The sequence below is a fragment of the Ochlerotatus camptorhynchus genome, unplaced genomic scaffold (genome assembly GCF_037179485.1).
Source record: "Ochlerotatus camptorhynchus isolate MF236.1 unplaced genomic scaffold, CSIRO-AGI_Acam_v1.1 ptg000498l, whole genome shotgun sequence".
NCBI lineage: Eukaryota > Metazoa > Arthropoda > Insecta > Diptera > Culicidae > Ochlerotatus > Ochlerotatus camptorhynchus.
In genome coordinates, this window is record NW_027040983.1 from 801338 (window position 1) to 815837 (window position 14500).

Here is a 14500-nt window from a genome sequence, read left to right on the forward strand (position 1 = left end):
TTTCGACGGTTCCAGCGGTAAGCACGACTTTTTTAGGAGTCCGCCAGTTTGCAGCACCTTGTTTGATCGTTGTATTTTTCCATTCTCTCTTCAACATACCTCTCGTTGTTGAATTGACTGAGGCAGTCAGCGAAAGTGCAGTGAGTCTGTTTGCTGTATTATATAACCTATAAAAGAAAGGGATCGCGAAGAAAAGGTGATTGAACCGTAACGTCGACACGATGCTGGTCAAGATTGTTCTTCTGGTGACCCTGGCCGTGGTTTCGAGCCACGCGCAATCAAAGGTGAGTACTTAACTGACTGTGTGTGTGTGTCTATGTGATTAAGGTGTGGTTCGTCGGAAGGGGGGCAGAACTTTTTCCTTTTCCCATGGCAGGAAGATTCCCCATGTAATTTCAATTTTACTGTTGTGGAAAATGACAAGGTTGGATTGTGTCGGTGGCAACCGCAGAATAGTGGGGAGTTTAAAGTTTGAAATTAGCGCCTTGGTTCATTGTTGTAAGTTCTAACGACGACGATTGTTCAGTGAGTCATCATTTGCATACGAGCGAGAGAATGAAAAAGATGTTTCGCGTCTGTTTTTTTTATATGTGGGACACAAAAAATAAATAAGAAGTTGCCACGGTAACTGTTGTTGGAGAGCCGATGAGTAAGAGTCGTAAAGCCAATCAACATACCTGCGCCTGCCTGTCTTATAACATTTATTGACAACGTTCCGTTCGGATGGAAAAGGGCTATGCTTGTATATCGAATCATCGAGTCTCAGCACCGCCATCAGCTCTCATAACATTCAACAGGTTGTGTGTGCCGTGTCGAATATTCTGTTTTTGGAGATGATGCAGGCACCCCATCTATCGATCGTCGCTTGATTCATAGGAATGTGTTTTCTTGAATGCCTGTAGCTCATTAATAAATGCTGTGCTAAGTGGTAACAAAAAGTCACTGGTGGAAGAGTTGGCGGTTGTTCACATCTCTTTGTGCATTTCTCATATTTACACATTTGGGTTGTGGGCTGTCCTTAACAAGAATCGCAGAAATGGAGACAACTTGTACATACTTACGTTTTTTTTTTAAATTTGATGAAATATTGATCGTAATGTTATACCTTATTACGTTGTAGTAAAAGGAAAAACAACGTAATAAGTTATACAATTATTCTACTAAAACGCTCATCAATTAATTAAGAAACTAAATTTTAATTTATACTGAGATGATAAAAATTATAAACTGAAATAAGAACCTATAGGGGAAATGTTGGCCTATGGATCTAAGATTGGGCCCATCGCTAAAAATCTGCTATTTATCAATTTTATCTAGATGAACGCGTTATTGGGATGTTACTAATGGATATTTTTGGTTGCTATTGAAAATTTAGTCGATTGCTGAATTTATGTATGAGTCCAAATTTTTATAAAATTTGCTGAAAACTAGAACAAATTTTCAATCAATGAGAAAAAACAAAATAAATCTTTTATTGTAATTATTCATGAAGAGCCTTTGAAGTGTATAATGCATTTTTTTATTTTTTTTTTATAGTCCTAAATATATTGACGTTTCTTAACCATTTAGGAACTCAAATGCAATTTTCCGGCAACTCGCATATAATTCCGGGGAATCGGGAAACGTATTTATTAGTAAATTTTCCGGGATCTTCCGCGTAGGAAACACTAGTTTTGACGTTATAAATGTCATTTGAGCGTATTTAGGCCAATTTGGCTTTTTCAAGGCTTTTAACGATTTTAAATCTTAAATTTTAAATTTTATGGTCATCTTGGCGTTAGCATGGTTCTTTTGGAGGTGTTTGGGACCTCACTCTGAGTGAACGCACACGAATAATAATAAAATGTAACGGATTACCAACCAAAAGGATTGGTTTAAGTTGTTTTAACCTCTTCACTTAAGCGCCAAGCAAGTAACAGAGATTTGCACGTGTCTGGTAAGACTCCTTAAGGCGAGTCCCTCAAATACCTACAACCGATCATACCATAACAGACGCTTTGCAAATTCGACCCAAGGGGTGTGCACTTCTAGGTATGAGTGCGTGATATTTAAAATACATCATAGTAAAACAGTAATAATTTGAATTTAAATACTTTTAGCAGTATTGAAAGTAATCAACAAATAACTAACTATAGCAGGGGGTAAGTCACTCTGCCACATTGTGTCTGTGCTCATTGTGGTTTATGTGTGTGTTTTGGGTGTCGGAAGGTGTTTCTGTGTGTTTCTTTGTGTCAACCGAAAAAATATGCTTACTGGCAACCATATCCTAAACAATAACAAAACGCTGAAAATGACAAATCCACCAGCGACTCCTTCGCTGTTGTTTGCTTAATGCAACAACGTACATCTGATTCACTACCGAAGATATTCGAGGAAAATGTGGAAGACGAACTAAAACAGCTAGTTCAATTAACCAAGATGTGCAAAATTCAGCTCTAAAAGGTGACATAGCATAAACTGAACACTACAGGCACTACCATTAACACTTAAAAGAAGCACAACCACAGAGGCGAGCTGGACTGAACCCGGTAGTGATCTAGAATTCTAACCACCTTACTGTTACTGTGACACTCCCAACCTACCAAAATAAATTTATCGGAGCATTCTGACTGATCTAGACAGACTTTTCCACGAGTTTTTCCACTTTTTGAAATTGTAATTTATTTAGTCAAACGTAATCGTTCTCATTTTCACTACGGACAAAGAACAGACAGTGGTCGCAATACGGCCACTCATTCCCAAGAATCATCAACAGTTGAGGTTGATTACCTTGCGCTAAAGGAAAGAACTCGCGTTCACACGCACGAAAGTGCCCAGGTCCATCGGATTTCAACGAATCCCGAAACGCTGCATTCCCAGCTGCCTACATACCAGGACTAGAGTCGGTGTATAATGAGTCACGCCAAGAGAAAAACAGTTGAACTCGCATCACGGTTTTCGAAAGATTCCCTTAATTTTCACTTGGCAACAGAGGACTTCTACATCAACTTCAAATGACTTCTAGCGAGAAAAAATAGCGGCTGTAGTAAATCATTATATCTGTGATTTTGTCAAATTATCTTTTAAAAAATAGTAGAAATTCTCATTACTGATCATTACCAAACGTATCCCATGACAAGTTAATGCTCACTGCGTGATTATGATCATTTCTTCGATTATATTTTATATTTTATTGCAATACCTTTCGTTGACCTCTCATAGCATCGTAATGTTTGTTTACTTTGCACGATAGGTAGCCGGTTTGACAGTTCAATAGGTAGACTTGGCTTCACTCTTGGCGTGACTCATTATACACCGACTCTAACCAGGACATACCAGTACCTAGCTATCGTTAACAACCTTAATCCTCGCTATCATCCATGTGCTTTCGTAGGCGCGATCGTATCCAGTCATGGATATTCCAGGTCCCGGAATACTGTGCTCGTGTCACTTCTGTATCCCGAGTGATTTTCTCCATCGAGGTCCGGTGCAACCCAACAAGCCGACTGCCGTGATTCTCTCTCCTTGCAAGAGAAAAACAAAAACTAAATTGATCAACAAACGTAAACATTATTGGCAGTGGTGCCAGAATTGATGAAAAAATTAGTTTTCCATGTGGCTGAAGGGTGTTTGAAGTGCGTCAAAGTGTGTTTTTGTGAGTGTTAGCACAAGGTGGCAGAGTGACTTGCCCCCTGAACTATAATTAATGTAATGAGAAATAATTTAAATGTTTTGAAAATAATGAAAATACCAAGTGCTAGGTCACTCAGCACCGTGTGCCAAAAACACAGTAGGGCACACCATGGTTCACTCATTGGCACTGTTTGGCACCCATGGTACATAATTTTTGTGATCTCTAAAATAACTGGCATCACTGCATTATTTCGCCGAAAATTTGATTGTCGACACAAACAATTTTTGGTATCCGAAACAGATAATTTCGCCGGAGCCTCCAACCGAAGATATCTTTTCAAGAAGGCTGGCAACTTTGCCAGAATCCAAGCGACAGATACAATAGCGCTGCGCTTGAGTGAAGGTGGAAGCAACGCATATAAAAATGAGCAAATACACAAACCTTTCTGGATGTAATCTTTGCTATAAAATTCGTTAGAAGCATTTACCTTTGAGCGGCAGATGACGCGATTTTACCTGTCTCATAGCGTTCGTATGAGAAAATGGAAGAGTTGCTAGTCTTCTTGATTTGTTGTCTTCGCTCCAACTCACCTTTACTGCTATGGTCCGCAACCAGAGCAACGGAAGATGCCGACATCAGGACGACGACCGAGTGGATTTAATATGAATATTTGAAAGCCAACGCATGAGTGCAGAGGCTGCCACGGAATTGGGCAGTTTATGCACTCCTGTATTGACTTCGAGATGGTTCACTGATTCTGAAGTAAATACATTCACTGAAATTGCCTGTTGTTGATCCAGACATAGATACGCTGTCCACCAACCGGCCGAATCACCAGGAAGCATTTATCGCTCAACCTGGACTAGTTCAGGATTGATTAAAATAGAATCAATGCTACTCCGCCACTAGACATTTTAACCTCAGTTCCCGAATAAAAAACATTAAAAATGAATCCAAAAATATAATGATTAAAATAGCAGTAAATCATTTTTTTTTAATAAATACTGACTTATTCGACAAAAAATGTAATCAAATAAACTACTGAAAAAGGTAGCAATTATTTTTCTAACTTTAACGGTAATTTTTGACATTTCAGCGATTCTGTATTTTACGGAGTTTTCAGTTAATTCAAAAACTACTGCACACTTAGAAATAACTAATTTTACACGTGACGGAATCCGTCGCTTAGCCGGTGCTGGTGGTGTAGTGGTAAACGTGACTGCTGTCTAACACCCCGATGGGTCTGGGTTCAATCCCAGCCGAGGTCGGTGGGATTTTTCTGAGGCATACAAATCTCTGGTCACGTCTTCCTTCGGAAGGGAAGTAAAGCCGTTGGCCCCGGCCCATGTGTGGTTGAATGGGTGCGATATCCTACGCAGGTGTGGAAGCTGCCTTCCTGCACATTCGATTGCCGTCAATGGATGGCAATCGATGTCCGTCGGTGATTGGCACTAGAACGGCGGAACAGAGACCGGCGTTAAATATAAGTAAAGAAGAAGAAATCCGTCTTCGACATAAAAAATGAGACGTAAACAAACATGTCATGTAATATTAAGTGCTCCGAGACTGAAAAGTTCGTTGCTCCACACTTTATTAAGCTATATTTCGCGTCTGTTATGACTCAAATTTATGTCAAAATTGACGCTCGTGTATGTCACTCTCAGAGCCAGAGCACCTAAATTTACATGATTTTTTTTTCTAAGTGTGTGGATTGATTACTGAAAACTCAGCAGTTAAAAAACCCAGTAAAATTTCATCGACTCCGGTAATCTAAACTCTGTGTGTTCTTCACAATTCTCGATGAACATTTCAAATGGTCCTATCTGCTTTGAACGATTCTCTTCATCGACTTTCTCTTTTGCGACTGCTATGCAAACAGATTTCGCGCTAATTTAGCCACATAGTTTGATAAAGGAGGTTCTTATCTAGCGTCCAAAACGCCAAATACGACAGCAAAAGGTTTTGTGGCTGAGTTATTAACGAAAGAGAAAGTCGATGAAGAGAATCAATCAATGCAGATAGGATCTTTTGAAATGTTTATCTAGAATTGTCTTCTAGTAATAATAAAGCTCCTGTTGTTGATTGTTGACCAATCCGGTCTGGTTCCCTCAAATACAGACTGGTGAGAGCGGTGGCAAGACCAATCTCATCATCGTGCGACAGAGGACAAATATCGTCGTCCAGCATCTCGTCGTGATCCATGAACGAATCATCCATGTGGACATGCTCATCATCATCTTCACAATCGACATCATCCACCATCGAAAGGCTGTGCGGCGACGTGGACAGTCCCGTCTGGTTGGAGCAGATATTCGCATCTACGTAGTACTTCTACGGATTGGTGTCGTACGGTTAGCAGGGGACGATTTTGGCTAAATTGAACTGTGATGAATTGATTTCCTGCGTCATCCATTTCGTCTCCAGTAGCTCCTGGATGGTGATCCGAGTTTTGGGATTCTTGTCCAACAGCGAAAGCAACACGTACTTCAATTATTCGCAGGATTGCAGGATTTCCTCAACGTCCACGAATGGGTTCTCGAAGATCATCAACATGTACAGTGTCACACCGAGAGGACACATTTCCAGTTCCGGGCAGGAGTAGCGGTTACCTGCCAACACCTCCGGACTGCAGTACCCGGATTTGCCGTAGAAGGTAGAAACAAGTTGTAAGCTGTACGAACGTCGCCGATCCGAAGTCAAGCAGTTTGATATAGAAATTGTGCACGATGATATCGTTCTCGTCTTTGATGTCCCGGTGCAGAATGTTCAATTAGTGCAGTCCCGATGTTCCTCGCTAGCGTGTAATATTTGCTGTTAAAGCTTGCTTCAGATAGAATTGGAACAAAAACAATTGCCTGTATTTCAGTTATTTATTATTGAATTCAAGATCTTTTTTTATACAAATGTAGCGTTTTCTTCATACTTTTAAGAAAAAATACGGATAAAATTATTCGTCACGGTTTCGAAGGAATTCTCGAATTTTTCCAGTAACACGGCTCATTAGGCGGCGCACACCTTCTTCGTCCATCGTTTTAGCTATCTTATTCCACCAGGTCTTCATCTGATTGATGTCTTTGACAACCTTTCCGTTTGCCTTAAGTCTCCTCTTTATGATTGCCCAGTATTTCTCAATAGGGCGGAACTGAGGGCAGTTGGGTGGGTTAAGGTTTTTCGGAACAAACTGGACCCCTTTCTCTGCATACCATTCTTGAACGACTTTGCTGTAATGACAGCTTGCCAAATCTGGCCAAAACATTACGGGATGGTCGTGGGATCGAATGAACGGCAAAATTCGTTTTTGGAGACACTCTTTTTGGTATAGTTCCGACGTCATTGTCTTATTTGCAACGAAAACTTTCGTTTTTTTGCCACAGCTGCAAATGCCCTGCCAAATCATAAATTTTCGTGCAAATTTGTCGGCAAAAACAAATTTAAATTTGGCTGGAACATCCCCCCGAGCCGTTGCCAAGTAAAATTTTTGACCTGGGATTTGCCCGAAGTCAGCCTTGACATAGGTATCATCGTCCATCAGAAGACACCCGTCGAACTTGGTCAGCACCTGGTCGTATAGCTTCCGCGCCACACTATTCTGTTTTATGGTCCGATTTGGCTGTTTGCTAGCTCAATACGACTTGATTCCTTCCCGGAGTCGAGTTCTCCTCACGGTACTATGGGCAGCACTGAAATTTCTGGCCAAATCACGGTCCGACAGATTGGGATTCCTCTTAATCGTCTTCAAAATCTTACCACGCAGTTTCCGGTCGACAGTTCCACTCCGACGATTGGCTTGAGGCTTCCGAATTGTCGTCAATGTTTCCTTATACCGTTTGATAACGCGCCATACGGTATTTCTGGGCAATTTCAGCTGTTTAGCTAGCCTAGATGCAGACCACAATGGATTTTCCAAATAACTGTGCACAATTGTTTCCCTTATTTCGGCTTCCATGTTGATTGTTTACAAAGTACAGTCGATTTGCGGAATGTCAAAAATACATACGTGAAGCTGACGAAATTCCAGACACGTGGGCGCTAAGAACTTCCAAATCCGTCCACCAGGAGCATCACAATATGAGCAAAAGTTTGTTGCAATTCTAAATGAAGCAAGCTTTACTCTCCGTGGCTCGTATCTTCATCGCACTGCGACATACGGAAGACGGAACTGGGCCGATCCGAGTATTATCGGTCAACTTTACGTGGAATATATCACGCATTGGTAAACCAATTCACGATATATTCCACATAAAGTTGATCGATGTTACAAAACCATCCATGGACCTTACTAACTACCATAACCATTACCATTAAAGTTCTCAAATCATAAGCAAAAAGGTTCTACTATAATTCCTTTTCCGAAAGTGTATGGAGAAAAGAAGAATTTGGAATGGTAATGGTTCTTAACAACCCATTATTTGAATGGTTTACTTCCAAAAAAAAAAAACCATAATACATATGTTTAAAACTTTATCACACAAACGTTCACGTAAAGTTGCATAACCATTTCAGTTAAAGTTTAGCAGGGATTATAAACAATTTTTAACCATTTTTGATAAGGTCAAGTAATGGTTCACATTTATGCGGGTAGCCTATCTTTCCCAAGCACCAACTACTTGACTAGCCTATTGGTCCCAAGTACATCTTTAAGCGTATCCCATTGTAGTCGAAATTCTAGTACTACACTATATTTGTTGAGTTACGCAGACTGAAACCAAAATCTACCTATCGAGCATAGTAGATAAACGGACTCTGTTGCGTGGGAAGTATTGTTTACACAAATCAGGATAATAGAGGAAACTTTCACAACCCAGGTGAAGTCATCCGTGGTGTAAACAAAAACGAAGGTTGCCAAAAAATGCCCATTGATCGACAACAGTGTTGCAAGATTCACTCTGCGTAACACTCTTCTATTATGAGCTCTGGTTTTGATTTGCTATGAAAGTTCGACAGATAAAATGAGGGGTTCGTGACTTTTCCTATGTTTCGAGGGGTGCATCGATTAGCTTGGAATCGAAGAGAGAACCAGAACTGAGCCAAAAAGTTGGTTTCTTCGGGACTTTCTGATCTTAGAGTTACCTCTATCGTGATAAGTAGGAAGTATGCAAAGTTACTTCAGTAGGCAAAGTCTTTACAGCCTCAAAGTTTCATTAGAATGTGAGTGGATGGTGGTAGCCATTGGCGTTGACGGCACCGTCGAAAAATCGTCTCTTCTAGAAAAGTTTGACAGTTTCTTAAGGGATTTTTCGGTGGAGTGAAAGGATAGTATGAAGTCCGCCATGTTTCACGCACAGTCTGACGTTTGCTTATGGATTTTACTAAAGAGCCTGAATTTATAAAGAGGCGACATCTTATCCATTTGACAGGTCTTCTGCTCGATTGGAATGACTTTTCCTATGACTTTGACAGACAATCGATTGTTCCAATTTTGACATGTCGTCTCTTTGTAAATTCAGGCTCTTTATATTTTACCATAGGAGTAAAGAGCTACAGAGTCGCCGTCAACGCCAATTGGTCGAGTTTCAAAATCTGTCCACGTCAGCACTTTCGCTTATTGCTTTCGGGGCTAGTTTTGGGGTCATTCTCTTTTACACGGTAAGAAAAAAGTATCCAGTTTGTCTCCTTTTCTCCTTCTAATGTTTTCAAAAACGGTGGAGCAAAACCACCCAACAGGGGTAGTAAAGTGTGGGAACCTTACGTTGAGTATATAGATTTTCCCGTCCGGTTGTATTGGTGTGATATGTGAGAGCATGCTAGTGTAAATCCAAGGGGGACGACTCTATCTACGATGCAAAAAAGTTTGTGTTTTGCTGTGGCTAGCTGCGCGCACGCTGAGTAGATAGAAAGAAGATTGATGACGATTCTGAAGATTTCCTGCAAAAAATTGATGAGCGATGCAAGAAGATGCGACAAATGAAAGAAGATTGTTCGAAGATTGATTCGTTAGTGTGAGATTTGTTGACTATCTAAACTTGTCGCCACCCTCGTGTAAATCCGAGGAAAATACATAACAAATTGTGTTTTTTTTTATTATTATAGTCACATTAACACTCTTGGGTCATTCGTGACTTGCCGGGATGAGATTTGAACTCGTGACTTTGGCGTGAGAGGTACGGATGTTAACCACTACGTCGGGGTCGCCCCCTAACTCATTTTACAGATCTAATTTCATACATTTTTTTATTAGTCAGAGGAAAACAATAAACAACTTTACACGGCAATATACCCGTGCGTGCTTTAAACGTCACTTATCTCTATAATCATGTTTACCTACTATATTGGGTACAACCAACAATCAATACGAAACTAACGATTTTAAATTGGCTCACTACTTGACTAGCCTATTGGTCCCAAGCAAATCGACTGACGTATCCCATTCTAGTATAAATTCCAGTACTACACTATGTTTGTTTTGATTCGCTATGAAAGTTTGACAGATAAAATGAGGGGTTAGTGGATTTTCCTATGTTTCGAGGAGTGAATCGATTAGCTTGGGACCGAAGATAGTAACCAGAGCTGAGCCAACGAGTTGAGCACGTTTCTTCGGGACCTTCTGGTCTTAGAATTGCCTCTATGGTACAACTAACTTACTTTGTGGTAGAAAACGAGTGAAAATTCCATACGAATTCCACACACGTGAATGAAAACTACTTTGACCTGGTTTACCTACTTTTGGCTTCCTGTACTATAGAGTGAGCTGAGATGAGTGAACAGAGCTTGCTTTTGGGTACTTTTGACGTAGGACTACGTCTGTGCTTTCTATATGGGGGTACACTTTGTGAAAACCGAAAATGGATCATGAATATCATCCGGTCTCTCCAGTACACAACAAAAGGCTGCCTGCAAGCAGCGAGCTGCAGCCAAAATGAGTATCCATAGAAGGAGGAAGAAGCCGCACCGCTATTGATCGGAATCAGTAGCTCTTCGTGAGTCACTGTGGGCCATCTATGTTAAGCGCGTCATACTAAAGAGTATAAACAGAGAGAACTCCGCTCAAATTCCTATTCCTACACAAAATACAAGCTCCTGTTGCAGTTAACAAATAAGATTTATTATATAAGACCACGTAGTCCTACGTCACCATTGCGTACAACCATAGAGGTAACTCTAAGACAAGTAGGTCCGGAAGAAAAGTGCTCAACTTTTTGGCTCAGCTCTGGTACTCTCTTCGGTCCCAAGCTAATTGATTCAACCCTCGAAACATAGGAAAATCCACGAACCCCTCATTTTATCTGTCAAACTTTCATGGCAAATCAAAACAAGCATTTTGCAGTACTAGAATTTCGACTAGAATGGGATACGTTAATCGATTTGCTTGGGACCAATAGGCTAGTCAAGTAGTGAGCCAATTTAATATCGATAGTTTCGTATTGATTGTTGGTACAACCAACAATCAATACGAAACTAACGATTTTAAATTGGCTCACCACTTGACTAGCCTATTGGTCCCAAGCAAATCGACCGACGTACCCCATTCTAGTATAAATTCCAGTACCACACTATGTTTGTTTTTATTCGCTATGAAAGTTTGACAGATAAAATGAGGGGTTCGTGGATTTTCCTATGTTTCGAGGAGTGAATCGATTAGCTTGGGACCGAAGATAGTACCAGTGCTGAGCCAACGAGTTGAGCACGTTTCTTCGGGACCTTCTGGTCTTAGAGTTACCTCTATGGTACAACCCCATAAGGCTGTCGCTTGAAGTTACCGTGTAGGAGACCTAAAAATCACGCAGTTAAAAAGTTCGCTACCGGCCGAAATGATCGAACGTTGATTTTATTCGAAGAAGCCACTAGCGCATGTGAATAGACATAATTTCAAACAGGGACGTAATAAGCCAGGAAGCAAAATAATAGCGTTTTATTTACACCACAACAACGCAGCAAACTTAGGAAAAGCCTATATGCTAATGGCCAAAACATGTCGCGTGTCAGGTGATAAGTAAAAAGTAGAACACCGCTAATATGATGTTGGGTGGGAGGATTGGAACTGCGTTTCAAGTTTCGATTTGTCAAACGAATTGTAACTATTTTGAGAAAACTGGAGATACGGCCAGATGGGCTATTTGCAGCCATTTATAATATTTCTATTCAGCGAACACAAGCCGTACATTTGAAAATACATTAGCCTAAGTGCATATATGTATATTTGTTCAGCTGAATAAGGTGTATTTCTCAAATTGCTACCGAGATCGATTGTGGTGCCAGCTGGAAGCATTGCGCGGGAGGTGCTTATCAATTATTGTGCAAGCGGAGACAATATTATTCATAAAGGCAGACTGCCTGACACGGTGTACTTGGCCTGCAAAGAATTATAATGATGAGGTATTTCAATTTCAATATTGCTACTTAGTCTCGCTACATTACAGTACGATGCGACGTGATATCCACCATTCGCCGTAAAAGCACCAGTCAGTGGCGCGGTGTATAACAATAACCGACAATCATCAATGAAATGCTAACGCCCTTGTCATTAATGATGCATCGGTTGTTGATTAGTTGAGTTGATGACAGCGGAAAACCCTAACCACATAGATTCGGACCCAGCCGTACGACTTATTCAGCTTCCGCTCAACAAAGCACCACCGGGGTCTCATCGTTGACATACCAAGTCTAGCCTGCTTGGGTCCACTCCGCCGGTTCCCGTAATTAAAGTCGACCTCTGCGTAGAAAGTGAATTTTTCACCCAGCGATCCATCTGGCGGTGGGCTACTGAGATGTTTACGTCGTGTCGAATCGCAGCAGCTTTCGGACTGTTGTTGTGGCATATTTGGGCATTTCACATTGAAGTTTAGGGCGCGTGGCGCAGTAGACCAGTGATGCAATGGATTTTCTTAATCACTGAGTAGTGAGTTGAATGTTTTGAATGTTGTTGTTGGTTACGCGTGGTTCATCTTCTGTGTCTGGAAACGTGCCTCGGTAATTGACGAGTGCACGGATGGATTTGAGTTCACTCACTCGACAAAAAGTGACACAACAGCGGGGCCCTGTTTACTAATAATGAACACATATGTGTTCATTTATAGTAAACAGGGCCCCGCTGTTGTGTCACTTTTTGTCGAGTGAGTGAACTCAAATCCATCCGTGCACTCGTCAATTAGTGCACTGATGAATTATGGCACGTCTAATGTGGGAATTTAACGGGTTGCTGGTGTTACCGTAAGTTTTCTCACGCTTTTGATTTCGTTGAATTTGTCAACATGTCAATTTAAGTGATTATTATAAACAGTGGTTTATTATCACTTGAACCACTTGATGGAAGATTCCATCATTTGTGAAATAGACTTCATGCTTCACCTATTCCGGCATTCATCACAGAAATGGGTTGCTTTAGACTGGTTGTTTACTGCGTTGGTAATTTTGAATGTGAACCGATAATCAAATTACGAATATTAGCCCATATTGCACGGGAACTATACCCGAGCTGTTTTTTTTTAGTTGTTTGCTGTTTTCCGGTCGTTATTGACTGTTTATGAGTGACCCAACTGAACGCTTCGCTGGTTGTTGTTTTGTTATCACACATGTTGCATACTACGTCGAACGAAGTGTTAAACAATGTAAAAAGTACGGAAAATCTCAATCAGTGTCTGTTTTTATCATTTACCATCACACGCAAGGAGTAGTGCAGTGTAGATGAATTGCTTTCGTTTTGAATGTCTTCGCTGTGAAGTACGAGCGAAACGAACAATTGATTTAATTATACATCAACCAATACGCGTTTGTTGATATTCACCACTGCATGATTATCCAACCCGAAATTGTCAAAATCAGAAGTGATCTTAAAAAGCAAAATAATCAAATTCATTTTGGGCAAAATGATTATTTGAATGTTGTCGACCCAAGAGCCTGAAACCTCGATATTATCATCAATTCAGCATGAGGCAATAATTTTCAATTCATCTGTGTATTAAAATCAACATAACACATTCTACAGCGCTATATTTGTGTTATTTGAAAATAATCATTTTGCAGTTGATCCTCAAAATCAACGTAGTCGAGACGCGCAAAGTAAAAATTTCTATCAAAACAGGAGCACGGTTTTTGAGGGATCTTTTGACAATGTCACTGGCCACCATGTTTCTTCGAGTAGCTTCAAATGAGTTTCATACAGTGCCGCAATGCTGTTGAGAAAATTTGAACGTTCGACCGAAAAAGAATCTCTTCGTCGCATCGATTTTGTCGATTGATACTGTGATGCCCTGGTTCCAAGAAATTCAGGAATGATAGGTATAAAAACTATCAGAGGAACTCAGAGAGCTTAAGGCTGTCACAATAACTTCAGGATCGTCCAGACTTTCGGGCAAGTTAAAAAATCTGTGATCGTTAGTTTCGATTAATTTAGGACAGCATCATGAACGTCGTTTTGACAAAATTTAAGAAGTTCCAGGAATTTCAGGGAAGTCCAGAGAACTCCTGAAATTGAAATACATTTTAGACATATATTGGGAATTTCGCAGAAGCTCAGAGATTATCAGGGAAGTTTGAAGATTTTTTAGGACAGTTCCATTTATTTCAAGACAGCAGGAGAAATACAAGTACTTCAGGACAGTTCAATCAACTTCAAGAAAATTACAGGAACTCAACAGAGTTTCCGAGAAATTCAGGGAGTATTCGAAAACTTCAGCAAAGTTCCGACATCTTCAGGAAAGATCAGAGAACTTTAGTGAAGTTTAAAGATTTTAAGCAGATTCATTTTGTTTACAAAAATGTTCCAAGTATTTCGAGGAAGATCAGATATTAATTAATCACAGGAACTTTCAAATTATGGAATATACCGAGCATTTCAGGATTTTTGTGAACATTTCTGTAAATCTTCAGGAGTTTTCAGGAAAGTTCAATGAATATCAGGAAAATTGTTTCAACGCTAGAGAAGTTCCGAGAACTACGTGACACATAAGG

The 14500-nt window shown here is 40.4% G+C and overlaps 1 protein-coding gene across 1 annotated transcript in view; it reads left to right on the forward strand.

The window, feature by feature from the left end:
• The window catches only part of GILT1 (Gamma-interferon-inducible lysosomal thiol reductase 1), an 18811-nt gene continuing 4311 nt past the window's right edge, over positions 1 to 14500 (forward strand). The window contains exon 1 of the mRNA XM_065235588.1: positions 1 to 284. Within this exon, the coding sequence (XP_065091660.1) occupies positions 222 to 284 (63 nt within the window). The 5' untranslated portion in view covers positions 1 to 221. The remainder of the gene's footprint in view (positions 285 to 14500) is intronic.